We start from the raw sequence: 21,028 nt of genomic DNA on the forward strand, positions 1-21,028 counted from the left end.
CTAGCAGCAAAGTTCTGAGAATTTATTTCAGGTATGGGTAGTCTCAAAGGGAAGGCTGCAGAAAACACAAGCATTGCTGTCAGCCCCAGGAAATTTGCACCGTCCCGAGACTACTCAGACCTGCTGCCCGCTGAGGAGCGGGCTGTTCTCACCAACGTGGCAAGCGCGGAAGACCCGGGGCAGGCGCAGCCAGTGGATGCTACTGTGTGGCCCTTGGGAAACAGGAGGAACTGAGACCCGCTTCTTAAGCCTGTGCCTGGTATGGAGAGAAGAGGGGTTGTGGTCGGCAATGGCAGGCAGCCTGCACTCATCATATGTCCCAGGTCTTGGCCTTGACTGTGCTCTCTCCTCTCTTCTTTACTCTACCCTAGTATTCATGTTCTCTGTCTCTCTACCCACTGACATCCATTACCCCTTCCCCCTGTAAGCTCTCCGCCTTAAGCACTTTAGCAACACTAGCTAGTTGGGGAATCTGCGTCCCCCCCAACACGCCCCCCCCCCCACTTTGTTTTTTTTGAGACAGGGTCTCACTATGTAGCTCTGGTTGCCTCAGACTCAGAGAGATCCATCTGCCTCTGCCTCATAAATGCTGGAACTAAAGTTGTGTGCCATCACGTCCTCTTGAATTTACCTTTCTCATAGGTAAATAATATGCTTTTTTGTTTTGTTTTGTTTTCAAAACAGGGTTTCTCTGTGTAACAGCTCTAGTTGTCCTGGACTCACTCTGTGGACCAGGCTGGCCTCGAACTCAGAGACATCCACATGCCTCTGCTTCCCGAGTGCTGGGATTAAAACCATGTGCCACAACGCCCAGCTGCCCTGTTCTTGGTTTGTTTTTGTTTTTGGGTTTTTCCCCCCCAAACTTTCATTTACTTATTATGGTGTGATGTCATGGTCTACATGTGGAAGTCAGAGGGAAACTTTTGTGAATTTGTTCTCTCTTATCCTGTGGGCACCAGAGATTGAACTCAGGTGGGCAGCCTTAGTGGCAAACGCCTTTCCACACTGAGCCAAGTCGCTGGCCGACTCGCTTTGTAGACCAGGCTGGCCTCTGCCTCCCGAGTGCTGGGATTACAGGCGTGCACCACCACGCCTGGCTCTCTGACCCACTCTTAATATTGACAACAGCTCCATGTCGTCAATTGTTTCTACCTGAGGAGGCCTCCCCACAGAGCTTCTAATGCTAATAATCCTCAGAAAATTAAAGCTGCTTCCCACTGTGCCACAGGAAGACTGAGGCTCAGGCCTGTCTCACTCCTTTCCTGGGTTCTCTCCTGGATACCATGCTTGCCCAAAGGGTGTGGGAGTTCTGTCACCCTTGAAGGAAGTGCGGTTGTTGGTCATAATGGGTGAAGATCTGGATGGCAAGGCTCTTACCTGTATATCAGAGATGCAAGGGCTACAGCCATCAGCACCAGTGAGACACTTACAAGCAAGGGAGCCTGCCCAAGGCCACCGTCCTGACCTGTAGGCAAGAGTCGCAGACACTACTTCAGGAGCTGTTCCCTCCCGGCTAGCCTCTGTCCGCCGTGTTTCTCCTGACTCGTTTAGGTACCTACCAGGAACAACAAGTTGGGTGCTGGCCACCGCCAGACTGTTGGCATCGGCCAGAGACACATTGAGGCAATAGGTCCCTGAGCCACCTTTCAGTACTTGGTGCAGAACCAGTTGGCAGTCTGGGCTTGGCGGCACAGGTTGGCACAGCCTCTGGGCAGGGGGCTGGCACCCTGGCGATGAGATGTCCATACAGGCTTCCTTGGGTAGCCTGGAAGAGTATGAGTTTGCATCAAGGAATCGGGAAGGGACGGAACTCCAGAAAGAGTGACAGTCAGTCCCAAGAGTTAACACTCACCCGCCTCGGCAGGACACGGTCAGCTCAAAGGCATCCCCCTCGCTGGATGGCACAGCCTGCAGGATCTCAGCGTTTTCAATGCCCTCTGCAAGGTCACAACTTTTTAAGTTAGGATTCCTCTACCAAGACCACGTACAGGAAAGCCCCTGGGATTTCTCCCAACACTATCTCTGCCAGGAGGGTAGAGTAACTTCTCCCAAGGCCAGCCTGGCAGTATATGCCTCCCTTCCTCACTTCCCACTGTAGGCAAGACTCACGGACAATGTCCAGGGTGAGGGAAAAAGAGCCATATCGATACAGAACACAATCCAGGGCGACTTGTCTCTTCACAAGCACTAAGGGCTCTGTGCCATCCAGGAGAGGGTTGATGGGCCCTGGTAGGAGGAGATAGGAAAGGGCAGAGTCAAGAGACAGAGACCAAGCAGGCACCGTGCCAAGTACAGCCAGAGCTACAGGGTCCTAGAGGGACTGGCAGGATCAGCCAAGCTCTAGCAGGTCTCATTTTATATACAAGGAAGCTATGCAAGAAAGGGAAAAAAAGTCTTTTCCCCTCACATAATATCTCTCTCCCTCTCTCTCTCTCTCTCTCTCTCTCTCTCTCTCTCTCTCTCTCTGTGTGTGTGTGTGTGTGTGTGTGTGTGTGTGTGTGTGTGTGTGTCTTTCTCAGACTGGAGAGATGGGTCAGTGACTTAAAGTACAGTTTGGAAAAAAGGAAGAGTTGGAGAGATGGCTCAGAGGTTAAGAGCACTGTCTGCTCTTCCAGAGGTCCTGAGTTCAATTCCCAGCAACTACATGGTGGCTCACGACCATCTATAATGTGATCTGATGCCCTCTTCTGGCCTGGGGATGTACATGAAGACAGAGCACTCATATACATAAGTAAACAAATCTTTAAAAAGAAAGAAAGGAAGGAGGAGGAAAAAAAGAATTGCCAAAAATAAAATAAAAACAAAAAAATCTCCAAATATTTATCATGTCCCACTGTGGGCTATGTCCTGGAGAAGACAATTGGCCTTTGTCAATCCGTTCAGCATCAGCTCTCCCTCTTCTGTTTTGCTCTGGGGTAGGAATGCCGGGGTGGGAGAAATGGGAGAATCCGGGTGTCAGATCTGAAACACCTGTGCTTTTACGCTTGACCAGAAGATGTGGAACAGCTCAGCCAATGACCGTGGGCTGTTCCCTTGGCTGAGCTTAAAAAAAAAAAAAAGCAGCTCATTCTTCCCTTGTGGCCTGGGCAAAACTCCTTTCCTGAACTGCACATGCCTTGCATATAATTAAGGCAGACTGTAGGCTTTAGAGCTGGTGAGGACTCTGAGGCAGCCACAAGGCTAAAGACAAGACTGGTAGTCGGACGTGGTGGCGCACGCCTTTAATCCCAGCACTGGGGGGGGGGGGGGGCAGGCGGATCTCTCTGAGTTCGAGGCCAGCCTGGTCCAAAGCCAGTCCAGGACAGTCAAGGCTACACAGAGAAACCCTGTCTCAAAAAAACAAAACAAACAAACAAAGCCTCATTCTCATGTCTCACCTGTAGAGCTTATGGTAGGTAGAGGTGGGCTGGCATCCGGGCCCTCAGACCCACGGGTGGGTAATTCTTCAGTGGTAGTTTCCACCAACTCTGTGGTTGCTGCTTGTGTGACTGTGGCTCCAGAGGGCCTTGTGGGTGTGGTACCTGTACCCGCTACAGTTGACATCTCTGCGGGTGTGGTATCTATGACCGCTGAGGTCAGCATCTGCTCAGAGGTAGTAGCCATGCCCTCTGTGGTTGGCATTTGTACAACTGTGGTTCCAGAGGGCTCTGTAGTTGGCATCTGGCCAGGTGTGGTACCCACAACTTTTGTAGTGGTCCCTTGCCTGGATGTGGTTCCAGGTGCCTCTGCAGTTGGCATGGAGCCATCTGTGGTGCCTGGGGCTGGGGAGGAGCCACAGGAAGTGAGAGGAATGGCAGCCTGCAGAACCACCTGAGCAGTGACTGAGCCCGACTCCAGATAGGTATGAGTGACCTCAGCCGCCCGAGAAATCAGGGTCCCGGTATGGTCTCCAAAGTCCCATGTGTAAGAGAGGTCAGCCTCGGCCAAGTAGCCACTGGGGTCATGGAGCTGGAGGGCAAAGATGAGAGGCTGATTTCTTAGGAAATGCTTGTTCCCTCCGTCCAAGGCCTGCAGCTGTGACACAGTCACGGAGAAGGGTACCTGGTCTGGGGGTGGAGCCATAAAAATCATAAGGGGGAGACTGAGTCACATCTTCTTCACAGCTACGTTCTCCACCCAAAGCTGAGTAGCCGCATCTTTCTTTGTCTCTGAGCCCCATATTTCTCTGCCTAGGTCTCTCTTCCCTTCCTCTTTCCAGTCCAAGTCAGCCTCCCCACCTCCTGCCCTGGGCCTGCCTGGCCGTGTTCCTTTCTGAGCCCTTTTTACCAGTAATGGTGAAAGCCGAAGTGGAGTGAGTAAGGGGCACATAGCTCTGGGCCCCCCGTCGGTGGTAGACAGTCACTTCCATGGTGTGTGTGCCCAGCCTTGCGTGGCCTGTCGCAATGCTCAGCCTGGACACTGGGCCCCCCAGAACCTGCCAGTATTGTCCTGAGAGAAAAGCAAGGAAGAGGGGGGCAGCTGGTCAAAGAGAAGTGAGAGGCAGGGTTTGGAAAAGGCTTCAGAGAAGGGAGGCTGAGGACCTCCTCTAGGAGGATTCTGGGAGGGTGGGCTCGGTGGGAATGGGCTGCTACGAGACCTCACCCCAGATCTTCCAGACATAGACAAAGCTTCTTCTCGGAGGCTTAGGACCAGCCGGGCAGGGTCTACCATCAGGGAAGATGCAGGCATCGTCAGGGTCCTGTGCGTACACTGGCTGTCCTCCCCACACCTGGCTCCCTGCAAAGCAGAATCAGGCACTCGAACCCCTAGCATAGCTCCTGGTGATGGGGCTGTGGAACTACAGTCTCCACATTATAACCCATAGGGGACAGTGGCTGGAGAGCGGGGGATGTGCGCAAAGCACAGCTTGGGGTTCATATGCAAACAGAAGATAAATAGAAGACTGGACATCCGTAAAATAAAGTGCTCACAGCGACTGGCACCTAACACTACGTACTTATTGTAGGTCCGGGCACTCACTCTACAAACAGGAAAACAGGACAGGCACACATTAACTTACTCGGTCAGTGTCACATCTACTGATGGATTTACGTCTCAGCCCCTGCAGCTTCAGGAATTTGCTATCCTCCAATTCAGAAACTATAATTTTATCTGTGCTTGCTAATTTTAGTGCAATAAGTATATATTACACTTTATATATAACACTTTATATATTTACAGTGTATGTTGGCTGTAGTGAGTATTAGCATAATTTTTTCTTTTTTTTAAATTTTATGGGGAGGAAAAAAGATTTTATGGGGAAGCCGAGGGCAGTGGCCCATGCCTGTAATCCCAGCACTCTGGGAGGCAGAGGCAGGTGGATCTCTGTGAGTTCGAGGCCAGCCTGGTCTACAAAGTGAGTCCAGGACAGCCAGGACTACACAGAGAAACCCTGTCTCAAAAAAAAAAAAAATATATATATATATATGTATATTGAACTCAAGTTGGAAGAGATTAATCCAGTCTCAAAATAGAGGGCCATGATCCAAAGGAACCAGATGTTTATTGGTGGTGTGAGCTTTGAAAGCACAGATGATAGCATAAGAGAGCATTTTGAGAAACACATACAGACTGTGTGGTAATGAGAGATCCTCAAAGGAAACGTTCCAGGGGCTTTGGTTTTGTGACCTACTCTTGTGTTGAAGAGGTGGATGCTGCAATGTGTGCTTGGCTACACAAGGTTGATGGGCATGTGGTGGAACCAAAGAGAGCTGTTTCTAGAGAGGATTCTGTAAAGTCTGGTGCCCATTTAATGATGAAGAAAATTTCTGTTGTGGTATTAAAGAAGACCCAGAAGAATATATATAATCTGAAAGACTACTTTGAAAAGTATGGCAAGGTTGAAACCATAGACATTATGGAAGACAGGAAGAGTGGAAAAAAAAGAGAGGATTTGCTTTTGTAACTTTTTTTTTTTTTTTGCTTTTTTTTCTTTTGTAAGTTTTGATGATCATGAACAGTTGATAAAAGTGTCGTTCAGGAATACCATATACTATTCATGGGCATAATTGTGAAGTGAAAAAGGCTCTTTCTCAACAAGAGATGCAGTGTGCTGGGTCACAGAGAGGTGGTGGAGGAGGATCTGGCAACCTTATGGCTCGTAGTGGAAACTTTGGAGGTGGTGGAGGTAACTTTGGTCGTGGTGGAAACTCTGGTGGAAGAGGAGGCTGTGGTGGTGGAGGTGGTGGCGGCAGAGGTAGTTACGGAGGTGGTGATGGTGGGTATAATGGATGTGGAGGTGACGGCGCCAACTATGGTGGAGGTTCTGGTTACCCTGGTTACCGTAGTAGAGGAGGCTATGGTGTGGTGAACCAGGACATGGAAACCAAGGTGGTGGATATGGTGGTGGAGGAGGAGGATATGATGGTTCCAATGAAGGAGGAAATTTTGGTGGCGGTAACTATGGTGGTGATGGGAACTATAATGACTTTGGAAAGTATAGTGGACAACAGCAGTCAGATTAGAGACCCACAAGGGGGCAGTTCTAGTGGGAGAACCCTGGGGAGCCCCTGTGGTGGGAGAACCCCGGAGAGCCCCTGTGGTGGTGGCTATGGATCTGGTGGTGGAAGTGGTGGATATGGTAGTGGAAGGTTTTTTTAAAAAACAAAACAAACAAGCTAGGCGGTGGTGGCGCACGCCTTTAATCCCAGCACTCGGGAGGCAGAGGCAGGTGGATCACTGTGAGTTCAAGGCCTGCCTGATCTACAAAATGAGTCAAGGAGAGCCAAGGCTACACAGAGAAATCCTGTGTCAAAAAACCCCCAAAAGACCCAAACCAAACCAAACCAACCAAAGAAAGAAAAACAGCAGAAAAAGGTTACAGTTCTTAGCAGGAGAGAGAGCGAGGGGTTGTCAGGAAAGCTGCGGGTTACTTGAGACAGTTGTCCCAAATGCTTTAGAGGAACTGTAAAGATCTGCCGCAGAAGGAACCATAGTCAGAAAAGTCACTGCAATTTTAATAGGAAGCCCTTCTTGTTCAGGACGTCATAGCCACAGTTGGCAGCAAGCGCAGCTATTGATGAATGCAGTGTACTGACGACTGGATGGACATTCCTGAGGACTTTTACCTGTTGTAGCTTTGTTTTGTCTTTTCCTTTTCATTACATCAGGCATATTGCCTTGTAAAGTGTGCTGGTGCTACCAGGAATAAAAATTAAGGAATTCTTTTTAAAAAGATTTATTTATTTGCGTATTTGTATTTATGAGCACTCTATTTGCATGTATGACCGTAAGACAGAAGAGGGCATCAAATTTCATTATAGGTGGTTGTGAGCCACCATGTGGTTGCTGGGAATTGAACTTAGGACTTCTGGATGAGCAGTGAGTGCTCTTAGCTGCTGAGCCATCTCTCCAGGAATTTTTAACTTGAGAGAGAGAGAGAGAGACAGAGAGAGAGAGAGACAGACAGAGAGAGAGAGACAGAGAGAGAGATTCTATGGGGGATAAAGATCATCGATAAGTACTTGGGGGCTGGAGAGATGGCTCAGTGGTTAAGAGTACTGTCTGCTCTTCCGGAGGTCATGAGTTCAATTCCCAGCAACCACATGGTGGCTCACAACCATCTATAATGAGATCTGGTGCCCTCTTCCGGAGTTCAGGTGTACATGCAGGCAGAATACTGAATGCATAATAAATAAATAAATCTTAAAAAAAAAAAAAAAAGAAAAGAAAAGTACTTGGTGAGCCGGGCATGGTGGTGCAAACCTTTAATCCCAACACTTGAGAAATAGAGGCAGGGGGATCACTGTGAGTTTAAAGCTGTCCAGGACAGCCAAGGCTACACAGAGAAACTCTGTCTTTTTTTTTTTTTTTTTTTTTTTTGGTTTTTCGAGACAGGGTTTCTCTATGCAGCCTTGGCCATCCTGGACTCACTTTGTAGACCAGGCTGGCCTTGAACTCACAGAGATCCGCCTGCTTCTGCCTCCCGAGTGCTGGGATTAGAGAAACTCTGTCTTGAAAAAACAAAAACAAAAAAACAAAAGAAACAAAAAAAAAAAGAAAAGAAAAAGAAAGCACTTGACAAGCACGTGTGAGGCCCTAGGTTCTAATCCCAGCGCTGTTAAAAAAATAGAAGAGGAAGGTTTTTTTCTCTAGGCTTACTGGGCACCCCTGGGAATCTGAGCCCCAAGAAGAAGGCTCAGAACATCCTGAGAAGGAACTCACCATTGATGATGGTGGTGTTGGCCCAGATAACCTGCCCATCTGGCAGCACCTTTTGACTTCCAGGGAAACACAGGGCGATGGAAAAGGAGGCATTTGCACCGAGCAGCGTGGGCCCGTCATTACTGACCTTCAGGGACACCTGGCCACCTGGGAAGGAACGCCGCGTTAGCCTGCCCTCTCCAACCCCCTCCCCTCAAATCCCAGTCCCACTGCGCCTTCCCCCAGGATTTCCACACCCTACCTCTCCAGCAGTTAGGCCCCTGCGCCTCTGTCCACTCAGGGTACAGCCGCCTGTTCCAGGCTTTAGATAAAAGTTGCCTGGGGACACCAAGCCAGTCCTGATTCCTGGATCCTAAAGGAAATGTGCCATAAGATCCTGGGATCCTGGGTCCCTTCTCAGAGGACAGTGCTATGTCCCATTCATGTCACTGTTCCATTCAAAGTGAAATTTGTTCATTTGGTGGCATGGAAGGCAGCCCTGAGACAGAGCACAGGGCCAGCACCTGGGAGCACTCTACCACTGAGTACATCCTCAAACCTCTTTTTACTTTTCTTTAAATGCTTTTGTTAATTTTTTAAAGCTGGGTGTAGTGGTGCACACATCTAATCCCATCACTCAAGAGGCAAGTGGCTCTCTGTGAGTTCCAGGCCAGCCAGGCTTACAAATCAAGCTCCAGGACATGCAGGGCTACATAGAGACCCTGTCTCAAAAAAGCCCAGAACCAAAAATATTTTCTTGAGACAAGATTCCACTATGCAGCCCTACCTGGCCTAGAACTCACTTTGTAAACGAGGCTGCCCTTGAACTCACGGACATCTATCTGTTTGCCACTAGAGTGCTGGAAATTTTTTTTTAGATTTATTTATTTTATATATTGTATGAGTGCTTTATCTGCAGAAGAATGCATCATATCATATCATAGATGGTTGTGAGGCACCATGTGGTTGCTGGGAACTGAACTCAGGACCTCTGGAAGAGCAGGCGGCGCTCTTAACCACTGAGCCATCTCTCCAGCCCTGGAATTTTTTTTTTCCCGAGACAGGGTCTCTTTGTAGCCTTGGCTGTCCTGGACTCACTTTGTAGACCAGGCTGGCCTCGAACTCAACAGCGATCCACCTGCTTCTGCCTCCCGAGTGCTGGGATTAAAGGCGTGCACCACCACGCCCAGCGGAAATTTTTTTAAAAAGATTATTTAATGTAGTATTATGTATACAGTGCTCTGCTTGCATGTACTCCTGAAAGCCAGGAGAGGGCGCCATATCACATTACAGATGGTTATGAGCCATCATGCGGTTGCTGGGAATTGAACTCAGGACCTTTGGAAGGGCAGGCGGTGCTCTTAACCACTGAGCCATCTCTCCAGCCCTGGAAATTTTTTTAAACTTTAAATGATTTATTATTTGCACACACAAACTCACACATCCATGCACCAGACAATGGTGTATGTGTGGAGGTTAGGTTAATTTTAAAAGTTTTTTTGTGGGTCTGGAAAGATGGCTCAGTGGTTAAGAGCACACTCTTCCAAAGGACCCTGGTTCAATTCCCAGCACCTACACGGCAGCTTACAACTGTATGTAACTTCAAGATCAGACACCCTCACACATACATGCAGGCAAAACACCAAGGCACATAAAAAATTTTTTTTTAATTTTTTAAATTTTTTTTTCAAGACAGGGTTTCTCTGTGTAGCCTTGGCTGTACTGGACTGTCTTTGTAGACTAGGTTGGCCTCAAACTCACAGAGATCCATCTGCCTCTGTCTCCCTAAGTGCTGGGATCAAAGGAGTGCCCCACCTTGCCCGGCTATTTAATTAAAAATGTAAAAATTACCGGGCAGTGGTGGTGCACGCCTTTAATCCCAGCACTCGGGAGGCAGAGGTAGGTGAATCTCTGTGAGTTTGAGGCCAGCCTGGCATACAAAGTGAGTCCAGGACAGCCAAAGCTACACAGAGAGACCCTGTCTCAAAAAACAAAACCAAAATAAAACAAAACTGGTAGCGTGTAGTCAGCCTTTGCTGCTTTGTGGGTTCTCTTTCCCACCCTTTACACCCAGGGTTTCATCCCCTATCACTAGGTAGGAGAGAAAGGATGGAGGGGGGAGAGAGGAGGAAAGGGGGGAGGAGCGAGAGAGCCCTGAATCTAATTTCTTTTCTTTTCTTTTTTCTTTTTTTTTGGTTTTTCTAGACAAGGTTTCTCTGTGTAGCCTTGGCTGTCGTGGACCCGCTTTGTAGACCAGGCTGGCCTCGAACTCACAGAGATCTACCTGCCTCTGCCTCCCAAGTGCCGGGATTATAGGTGTGCACCACCACGCCGGGCTCTGAATCTAATTTCTTTTGTTTCTTCTTTGAGCACAACTACTAACAAAACACAACCAACCCTCCCACCCCCACCCCCCCACTCCCCCACCCCCGCCCCCCACCGACAACAACCATCAACCCTGCCTATTGGGGCCCTAGCATTTATGTACCCTCTGAAAAGTTCCCAGAATTCCAAATGTCACACAATCACAGAAACTATCTGCTGCTGGCAAAATGACACTGCTAGAGCGTGAGGCAAATCATAGTCAGCTGCTGCGGACAGTCCAAAGCAGCCGCACATCCCCACACCTGGGATTAAGACAAAAACACATTCTTGTTTTGTTTTGTTTTTAAAGGTATTTTGAGATAGGGTTTCTCTGTGTAACAGCCTTAGCTGTCCAGGCTGGCCTAAAAAAAAAAACGACATTCTTATATTTCTCTTTTTTTTTTTTTTAAAGAAAACCAAAATTCCAAAATTGTCAAAACTGTTGCTACAGTAGCACACACCTGTCTCTGATTCCGGCACCCAGGAGGCAGAATCAGAAGGATTTACTACATAGTGAGTTCAAGACCAGTTTGCAATTCATCTCAGAAAAGGAATGAAGAAAAACAAAACAAAACAAAACAAAAACCTGGGAACTGCACTACAAATGAAGAAGTCAGGTTAAGGACCTTTCTAGAAGTTTGTGAAACCAAGGATCCAGATAGGTTTAAAAAAAAAAAAAGAGGGCTGTGAACCAATGCAAATACTGCAGCACATGAGAACTGTGCCCACTGGGAAGCCAGGGGCTTTGTGGGGGTTGTTGGTCTTTGGCATCTGAGAGAGTGTCCTGCCACAGAAGCAAGAGCAGGCATAAGAGGCACCATTCTTTTTGACTGCCCAACCTCCCTACTCAGCAGCACGGGACATTCCAGACCCTCTCCCCGACCCTTAACTCCCTCCCCCTTGCCTGTCACGAGGGCCTCAGTCCCCCAGAGTCCTTTCATGTGACACTCAGCTGAGACCCTCCTGCTTGACTCTCCCCTAGCCCTAGAACATGAGGCCTGGGCTGTGTTCATCCATCCGCACCCCTAAATGCAGAAGGTGGTGTCAGCTTGGTCTTACTGGCCACCATATTCTTTTTTCTCTCTACTTAAGATATTACTTAAAGGATCGCCACCCATTTCACCTCCTTGGAGGTGCTGTTTCAGCTGACTGCCCTAGGGAGCCTCAGAATTAGCGCTGTGCCTTCTGCCCCTTGCATCAGACGAAAACGCTTCTATGCTCAACCCTAAATTTCACATGTAAAGCCGGACACAACGGTTTAGGAGTTCAAGACCATCCTTGGCTACATAGTGAGTCTGAGGCTAGCCTGGGCTACACTGGACCTTGACTCGAACAAATAAAAACCCACAAGCCCATACCCTCACTAAATCAAGCAAGACAAGGCTGAAATATTTTGACATGCCTGATTAGAAGGAGAAGCCCCCCCCCACAGCAGGTGTTCACTGTGTTTGTGCCTGACCACACTCACCTGCGGCCCCCACAGCCAGCAGAGCAGTCAGCACAAAGAGCAGGAGACGGCCCCTTCTCTGCACACCCATCTTCTCCCTTCCAGCCGCCAAAGGTGCCAGGGGGTGGGAACGGGACCCTATATAGAAAGGGGTGCTCATTTGCATAGCCCTACCTCCTCCCCACCCCCAGCCCCCAGAGGAGGGGAACCCGGGAGGAGGCAAAGGGCCTGAGCTGGTTTCAGCCCCTTTCTCATCCCACTGTTCAGTGACAGCTTCTGGTTTCACTGGGCCACGTTCATCCTGACACACACGGATGGTTCTGGAAAGACTTCACTGATGAAGCCAGGCTGAGAAACGACTCTGTTATCTAGCCAAAGAATCCTTTATAAGAGTCCCGATTTTCCAGCCTGGTCTTCAGAGCGAGTTCCAGGACAGCCAAGGCCACACACAGAGAAACCTTGTCTTGGCGAGTCCCGACTTTATGGCCCACATGAAGGCACACGGAGGCAGAGCCAGACGGACCTCTGCGAGTTTGAAGCCAACCTGGAGTTTTTAACGCATTCCAGCCAGCCAGGCTTGCATTAGTGTCTCAAAAAAAGGGGGTGGTCGTGCTGGAGGTTTAAGCGTGCGTGCTGTTCTTGCAGAGGACCAGACTACGGATCCAGCATCCAAGCCTGGCTATAACTTCAGCAACAGGGGATTTGCTCCTTCTGGGAAAACCTACACACAGACACACAGACATACACACAATTTAAAACAAATATATATGTGCACATATATTATTTATTTATTTATTTATTTATTAAGATTGTAAGGTGTTTGCTTTTTAAACGAGGCTCTCTTGGCCAGGTAGAATTTGCTCTCACTCAAGGGGTGGTGACACTGGTGAGTGACAGACAGGGAAACCCGAAGACAACGCCAGTTCCGGCCCGCGGGAAGGAACGGGGGAAAGTTGCGCGGTCGCCTCACAGCTCGCCCGCCCAGGGCGGGGCCTCCGCGGCGGGCCTCGTGACGTCCGCCAATCGGAAGCGCGGTGGGCGGAGCCAGGGAAACGCGGGAAGGAGGGGCGGGGCCTCGGCCGGCCGTCTGCAGCCGTGGGGGGAGGCGGCAACATTGTTTCAAGTTGGATAAATTGTCAAGGGCTGGGCTTCCCGTGCGTTCCATCCCGAGCCCGGGCTGCGGTGCTCACCTTGGCCCCCGGGTCCTCCGCCCCGAGAGTCGGGCCCGCTTTTTTCAGGGTTCCCGGGCCCCGCTCCCGGGGGGCCTGAGCCGCCTCACTAGCGCTCCATGGAGAACTTCCAAAAGGTGGAGAAGATCGGAGAGGGCACGTACGGAGTGGTGTACAAAGCCAAGAACAAGTTGACGGGAGAAGTGGTGGCGCTTAAGAAAATCCGGCTCGACACGTGAGTGGCCTTGGAGCCGGAACTCCTTTGCCGGGACCTCCCGGCTGCCCCCCCAACCCCCGACCCCGACAGGCGGGTAGCCGTCTGGGACCGGAAGGTAGCGGGGAGGGACTCCTGAAGCGAGCGCTGGGTGGGCTGGCGGAGAGACGCTCGCTCTGGCTCTGGCGGAGGACAAACTTTTCTCCTCGTGCTCCACCCGGTGTGTTCCCAAATCTGCAAGCCGAGAGACTCCGGAGGAGAGAGCGGGGGCGGGGGGATGGGGAGCCGAGGTAGGGCCCAGGACTGTTCATGGAGTTGAGCTACGTGGGAACGAGAGGGAGAAAAGTTCCTTTCTGAATGGAGAGCTCTCCTCACTGCTCCAGCCCCATACTTAGAACCCTCAGCCCTATTTCAAAAGAATGGCAGTTGAGACTCGCTGGCCTTCTGGGGAGGCTGGAGATTACTCTCACCCGCCTCCCCTAGTACCTTTCCTCTGTTTTTTCATTCACCTGGAGGCTCTACTTTACCGTCCACTGGAAAAAGAGGAAATAATGATCATAAATATGTCTAAAAGCCACACCCTGACTGCCAAGGCATTAACTCCTCCGGACACCTGTCCTTTCTGACTTCCTGAGGGGTCTGGGGGTTGTGTATGCCTGACAGAGTCATGTTTGTAACCATATTTGCGTCTCTGCTTTCCCAACCTTTCCAAGTGAGACAGAAGGTGTTCCCAGCACTGCCATCAGAGAGATCTCTCTGCTTAAAGAACTTAATCACCCTAATATCGTCAAGTAAGTAAGTCTGAGAGATGACCAACACGAATTCTGTTTGGTTAGCCTTAGAGTTTCTCTCCTTCAACTCTGTTTCCGGGATCTTCTCTTGCAGGCTGCTGGACGTCATCCACACAGAAAATAAGCTTTACCTGGTTTTTGAGTTTCTGCACCAGGATCTCAAGAAATTTATGGATGCCTCTGCTCTCACTGGCATACCTCTCCCCCTCATCAAGGTAATCCTCCTCAATTCCAGCCCCACATATTTTAGGGGAAACTAAGAGGCAGGCAATTGAGACTACTAATGATTTATTTTGGCTTTCTCCTCCACCCCCCCAGACCTCAACACTCCTCCCTTTACCTGTGTTGCTTTTTCTGGGTATTATAGTCATTGGACGTAGGTAGGACAGAAGAGTCAAAACTGAGCTCCCGTGAGCCAACCTAGGCAGCTCAGGCAGGAGATCCGCTAGCACTAAGATAAATGGGATTGAGGGCAACTGGTGGGTTCCTTCAGAAAGTTCTTCCACCTGTGATGGGGAAGAAACCAGTGAGTCACATGGTCTGTTTTAGAGCTGGGCTCCTGAAGCTACTTTGTACATATCAGCAATTACACCTTCAACACACAGTTAACACCTTCAGTGTGCTAGGCACAGGGTGTTGGAAGGGAAGCAAAAATTGAGTAAAATGTGGTCTTTATCCGTGACAGGCTGGGAGCCCAGTGAAAGAGGTAGCTATAATGTGTGGTTATGTTATAGTTGCGTGTGTTGGCTCAAGCTCCTAGTCCTAACACTTGGGATGCTGAGGCAGGAGGATGTCTGTAAGTACAAGGACAGCCTAGGATATAAAATTACTATCTTAAAAAAACAGGAGCCAGGTGTGGTGGCACACGCTCTTAATCCCAGCACTCAGGAGGCAGAGGCAGGCGGATCGCTGTGAGGTCGAGGCCAGCCTGGTCTACAAAGCAAGTCCAGGACAGCCAAGGTTACACAGAGAGACCCTGTCTCGAAACATCCCCCCCCAAACAAACAAACAAACAAAAAACCAGAGCTGACAAAATGGCTCAGCTAGTAAAGGTGTCTGCCTCCAAGCCCGATGACCTGATGGCCTGATGGCCTGACTCCACCCCTAGGTCCCACACAGTATAAGAAGAAAACCAATTCCAAGTTGTCCTCTGCCATGCACTGTGGCATGCCTCCGCCCCCCAATAAATGAATACATGTGTAATTATTGAGTTAAACAAAACTCCTTAAAATGCGTAGCACAGTCACCATCTATCATGGTTACGGTTTTGTTGAATTTGGAGGACAGAGAACATGTCGTATCCGCTCATTGTGAAGAAGACACAAACTTCCCTCTCTCTCCCTCGGCAGAGCTATCTGTTCCAGCTGCTCCAGGGCCTAGCGTTCTGCCATTCTCACCGGGTCCTACACCGAGACCTTAAACCCCAGAATCTGCTTATCAATGCAGAGGGGTCCATCAAGCTGGCCGACTTTGGACTAGCAAGAGCCTTTGGAGTCCCTGTTCGTACTTACACTCACGAGGTGAGTCCCTCTGCTGTTTTCTTCTTGAAGAATCTTGGGAGATGTTCGTAACAGCATTCACAAATACCAAAATACCAGGGTGAGAGTTCTTTGGTAAATAGACTCAGAACCAAGAGTCTTTATTTATTTAAAGTGTATGGGTGTTTGGCTCCCATGTACGTCTGTACCACATGCTTGCCTGATGCTCACAGACATCAAAAGAAAGTGTCTGATCCCCTGGAACTGTAAATTACAGACTGTCGTGAGCTGCCATATGGGTGCTGGGAATTGAACCTGGGGCTTTTGCAAGAGCAAATGCTCTTTACTGAGCCATGTCTCCAACCCTTAACCAGAGGGTTGCTGGTTAAGATATGCACTGAATTCATATCGTGAAGTTATGCAGACTTAGACACTAAGTCAGGAAAGCTGATTGGTGTGTGCTTTTCCAGGAAGCCCATGAATCTGGGGCATGGAGAATTGGCTCAACAGTTAAGAGCGTATAATGGTCTGCAGATGACCTGAGTTCAGTTCCCAGAGCCCATGTCAGGCAGTTGACAGTCACCCTTAGCTCCAGTTCCCGAGGATCAGACCCTTCCGGCCTCTGAGGGCTCTGCACCATTGTGGAAACCTACGTCAACATGCATGTACGCACGTTATGAATCTGGAAGGTGACAGGGTTTTGTCTAACTGAGGCACTTGACCCTCCTTGCCTTGTGACCCCTGTTGTCCTCTTGCTGCCCAGGTGGTGACCCTGTGGTACCGGGCGCCCGAAATTCTTCTGGGCTGCAAGTACTACTCCACAGCGGTGGACATCTGGAGCCTGGGCTGCATCTTTGCTGAAATGGTACGGAAGCTTCCCGGTTCTAACCAGCCCACTCACGTCCACGTCCAAGAGCAAGGCCCATCTCTTGGCCCTTTGATCGCAGGGTCCTCTCAAGTATTGCTACTGCAGAGATAGTTGCCTGAGACAGCTGCAGCTTTAGAATACTCCAGAACAGAGTTAGTCGTCTGGTATACAGCTCCTTCCCAAAGTGAGCCAAACCTTTTCGGTGCCCACTCAGCTGGCTTCTGGTTTTGTTTTTTGTTTTGAGATAGTCTCCCTGTGTAGCCCAGACTGGCTCCTGTGTTCTTCATCTTCAGCTCCACCTCCCGCCATTACTGTCTAGCCCATGGGACTGGGTTGACCGGCATGAGCAACCATGCTGGCTCCACTCACTCAGCTGTTTCAGCTTTAATCCTCAAATATTTGGAAGAATGAATTCCATTTAGTACAACAGGTGGCCCACAGGCCACATGCTGCCAACGGTAGCTATGAGTGTGGCCTCAACATAAAACCATAAAACTTGCTTATAAAACAGAGTGGGTTTTGGTTTTGCTTTTTTGTTTGTTTGTTTGTTTTGGTTTTTTGGTTTGTTTGGGTTTTTTTTGGTTTTTCGAGACAGGGTTTGGGTTTTGGTTTTGTTGGTAACAGGGTTTTGTTTGTTCTTTTTTTGTTTTGTTGCCTTTTTGTTTGGTTTGGTCTTTGGTTTTTGTTTGATGGTTTGGAAAGACAGGGTTTCTCTGTGTAGTCCTGGCTGTCCTGAAACTCACTTTGTAGACCAGGCTGGCCTCAAACTCAAGAGATCCACCTGCCACTGCCTCCTGAGTGCTGGGATTAAATGCATGTGACCAGCTTTGGTTTTTATAAAAATTTGGTTTAATGGTACTTGAGCTTGAGCATTGTGGATGACAGAGTCATGTTGCAGTGTCAAAGGCTGGCTAGGTCTGATGTTGTCGCCTTCATTTGTCCTTAGACCTCCTCTTAGAAACAAGGAATTTAGTAAAGTCAGTTGTGTTCAGCTTATCCACACCTACCATTTTTGTAGACTTAGTCACGGCCTTGCCCCCTCAACCTCTGGCTTTTCAGATTGAAGGATCCTTGAAGCCTAGTTTCATATGGGAGCGCCCATCCCATTTAATGCAATAGTGGGTAGACAGACAAGTAATATTTTTATGGTCCTTTGGGTTGAAACTGGGGGCTTGGAGACCATTAGCCTAGCTATAGATAGACATATAGAATGTGAATTTATCCAGCAATACCTTACAATTGCCCATATTCCTCTCTCAATTCATCCAAAAATATTTGTTAAGCACCTAGTGTGTACCCAGCACCATGCTAAGTGCTGTGGGGAACACAGAAGAAATGGAAGACACAGTCTCTGCCCGCTGTGCTCCTATCTAGAAGTGGCTGCGTCACAAGGAGGGGGGATGACCGCAGTGTCTACCCCATACCCCGTGAGTGGCTTGGGATCCCTTTGCTACGTGTCAGTGGCACCCCAGACATTCACCCCCTCCCAGCCCCACCCAACCTTGGGGATCTACAAAGCCATGGTTGGGGGAAGGAAGGAGGGGGAAGGAAGGAGGGGCAAGCGAGGAGACAGATGAAGGGACTTCATTGTCTCAAGCTCTGTATGACCGACCGACCGACTCCATGAAAAGCCCTGGGGAGGGAGTCATGGGCCCTGCTGACCTTCCACTGTGGGAACCTTCCTTTGTACAAGAGTCAGTGTGGACTGACGTCAGTGTGGGCCCGCTTTCCTCTCTCCCCACTTTCAGGTGACCCGCCGGGCCCTATTTCCTGGGGATTCTGAGATTGACCAACTCTTCCGGATCTTTCGGACTCTGGGGACCCCAGATGAGGTGGTTTGGCCAGGAGTTACTTCTATGCCTGATTATAAGCCAAGCTTCCCCAAGTGGGCTCGGCAAGATTTTAGCAAAGTTGTGCCTCCCCTGGATGAAGATGGACGGAACTTGTTATCGGTAAGAGCCCGGAGTGGATACCTGTAACGCCCCTCCTAGTCCCCAGAGAGGAGCGTTTCCCAGATGGAGCGAAACTGAGCCCCTCGCCTCTGTTAGAAGTCCCGCAGGCATGATTCCTTTGTCATTAGTAGGCTGGTTCAGATAAGGGGGAAGGAAAGGAGAGCTGGGTAAGAAGAGCATTGGTGTCCAGGTCTCTGAGCACACCTGCTGCCGCCTGGGCCGCAGTCCTGTCACTGAAGTCAGGGTATGTTTCTCCCTCCAGCAAATGCTGCACTACGACCCCAACAAGCGGATCTCAGCTAAAGCAGCCCTGGCGCACCCCTTCTTCCAGGATGTGACTAAGCCAGTGCCCCACCTTCGACTCTGATGCCTTCCCATGGCCCTCTTCACCGAGCCTGACTTGACTCAGGTCAGCCCTCTGCTCTCTTCTGGCTGTCTGGGCGCCTTTTCTTGTTGGCCAGCCAGTTCAGGGAAAGATTAGGTGAGAAGGAAAAAGGTTTGGTATTCGATGCACTTAACTCAGCTTCCAGCACCTTCTCTCCCTCTTCTTAGTCATCACCGACAAGGGTTGGCATTCAAAACAAAACAAAACTGACCTTTTTCCCCGTGTCGAGTTTTGCCATCCCAATCTTAGAGTGTCTTATAATTATTATGTCCATGTTTAGGAAGACAGACCCAGCTCTCCTGCGGCCACTGTTTTGTAGAGGCCAACTAATAAGCAGACGTCTAAGTTGGGACATTTCAGAACCAAGCAAGAGAGGTCTGTTCTGATGAATTAGATCTAAGCAGTTTCTACGTTAGTTTTAGAGTTTGGCCTCACCTAGCAGTCGAGGGGCCCAGCTGGAGAGGCAGGCTAAAGGATGTCCTGACTGCCTCCTCCAGGCAAGAAGAGCCAGGAGGGCACAGGGATTGCGCCTCACTCGGGTCTGTTTCCCACGGGGAAAAAGACACTTGAAGTTTTCTTTTTTAGCAGTTTTATTGTTTCCTGGTGCTGACAGCTGAACCCAGGAGGGCCTTGCCCTCACGAAGCAAACGCACCACCAGTGAACCAGATTTCTACCCTCTTTTTGGAATTTTAGCTGTTCAGTTGTCAAAGGTCCCTCTTGGCATCTTCCTCTGAGAGTCACCCCTCGCTGCACGGTGGTGGAAGCTGGAAGCGAGCCTTTTAGATGCCATTGGGAACACTGGTGTTTTTAAAGGGTCCGACCTGATCAGGTCATTGGGGGAAAATTTCTATAAAGAGTGAACAATTATATTTATATTTGAAGTTTATAGTAGTTTGGATGTTTTAGTGGGTTTTTTTTTTCCATTTTTGGTTTGTTTTTTTCTTTTTTGTCAGACAGTGTGGATGGATTTGTTGCCATGTGCACTTTGGATTTTATAATTCAATTGTTTAAAGAAAGTATTTCTTTTATGATTTTCTTTCTTCTCCCACCCCTTGTCCTCCAGTGTTCTGTTAATATTTTTGTAATTTAGTTTGTAATTCATTAAAAGAAAATATTCTCAGTTGTACAGTGAATCTCTTTCATAGTCATCATCTATTTACTGAAAGAATGGTGCGAGTAAGAATCTGACCGTAGTGGTGAGTGATTTCACATCTGTCTCTTTACTCTCCGAATATGCAGGCCACCCTCCCGGGCTTTGTGCTGGGATGTTTTTATTTGTTTGCTTTTTTGTTTTTTGGCTTTTCAAGACAAGGTTTCTCTGTGTAGCCTTGGCTGGGCTGGACTCGCTTTGTAGACCAGGCTGGCCTCAAACTCACAGCGATCCGCCTGCCTCTGCCTCCCAAATGCTGGGATTAAAGGCGTGTGCCACCACCGCCCGGCAGCTGGGATGTTTTTAAGGGTGAGTAAATTGGGTTATTGTCCCCACTGTACAGGTGGGGGAACGGAAGCTTCCTCCCTACCCTCCCTTTCCCCCTCACATGTGCAGTTTCAGTGTTCTGTTAGCATCCATGTGACTGAGCTGTCTTCAGAGGTCTGTATCTCAGCGCCCTGCTTCCCAATAAACTCTTACCATGTGTAGAGTTCTGTTTGGTTCATTTGGAGATTATGTGTGGTGTGTGAGCAAGCCTCTCAAGTGCCTGCAGAGGTCAGGAGAGGGCACTGGCCCTCCTAGGGTATTCTGTGAGCTCTGAATGGCTGAGCTATCTCTAGCTTGTCTGGGGCCCTAGGTTCAATCCTCAGTGCCACAGAAAACCCTTAGCAGAGCTGTCTAAATATTTTATTCACATTTACAAGCAAAGATACCAATTATATGAAAATGTAGGAGGTTAAGATGTCTTGGGACTACCACTTTTTTTTTGAGACAGTTTCTCTGTGTAGCCCTGGCTGTCCTGGACTCGCTTTGTAGACCAGGCTGGCCTCGAACTCATAGCGATCTGCCTGCCTCTGCCTCCCGAGTGCTGGGATTAAAGGCATGCGCCACCATGCCCGGCGGGACTACCACTTTTTGTTGTCATGGTTTTACACCATCAAAAATTTTGCAGTCCACCCCAGCCCAAATCCAGGCTGTGGGGAGAAGAAAGGGTTAATGCCGAGTATATATCCTCCACTGTAAGCTAAGAACTCCATTTGCAGACCAAGCTGGTCTGGAGCTCGTTGAGGTTTTCCTTAGCCTCCTTA

The 21,028-nt window shown here is 49.2% G+C and overlaps 2 protein-coding genes and 1 pseudogene across 4 annotated transcripts; 2 read left to right on the forward strand and 1 right to left on the reverse strand.

The window, feature by feature from the left end:
* Positions 1-7: 7 nt before the first annotated feature.
* PMEL (premelanosome protein) lies at positions 8-12,061 on the reverse strand. The gene is made up of 11 exons (XM_084758505.1): positions 11,954-12,061; positions 8,384-8,494; positions 8,143-8,289; positions 4,582-4,716; positions 4,267-4,428; positions 3,378-4,046; positions 2,110-2,226; positions 1,853-1,937; positions 1,560-1,765; positions 1,378-1,465; positions 8-256 (listed from the first exon to the last, which is right to left on the reverse strand). The coding sequence occupies exons 1-11, from the start codon at positions 12,021-12,023 to the stop codon at positions 115-117; spliced, it is 1,932 nt and encodes a 643-aa protein (XP_084614631.1). The 5' UTR covers positions 12,024-12,061; the 3' UTR covers positions 8-114.
* On the forward strand, positions 5,445-6,579 carry LOC311585040 (heterogeneous nuclear ribonucleoprotein A3-like; annotated as a pseudogene). Its single transcript has one exon. The product of its transcript is annotated as a heterogeneous nuclear ribonucleoprotein A3-like (transcript).
* Positions 12,062-12,994: 933 nt separating the features above from the next.
* On the forward strand, positions 12,995-19,916 carry CDK2 (cyclin dependent kinase 2). Of its 2 annotated transcripts, XM_084758574.1 has the most exons (8): positions 12,995-13,336; positions 14,029-14,106; positions 14,201-14,321; positions 15,456-15,626; positions 16,348-16,449; positions 17,736-17,879; positions 18,201-18,404; positions 18,667-19,916. In XM_084758574.1, exons 1-8 carry the CDS (start codon positions 13,221-13,223, stop codon positions 18,769-18,771), a joined length of 1,041 nt encoding a protein of 346 aa, XP_084614700.1. In that variant the 5' UTR covers positions 12,995-13,220; the 3' UTR covers positions 18,772-19,916. The 2 variants fall into 2 exon arrangements, with proteins under 2 accessions (XP_084614700.1, XP_084614701.1); XM_084758575.1 differs by lacking the exon at positions 17,736-17,879 and having other exon boundaries at positions 12,996-13,336.
* Positions 19,917-21,028: the final 1,112 nt, after the last annotated feature.

Source organism: Acomys minous (genome assembly GCF_964271855.1).
Source record: "Acomys minous genome assembly, chromosome: 15".
Taxonomy (NCBI): domain Eukaryota; kingdom Metazoa; phylum Chordata; class Mammalia; order Rodentia; family Muridae; genus Acomys; species Acomys minous.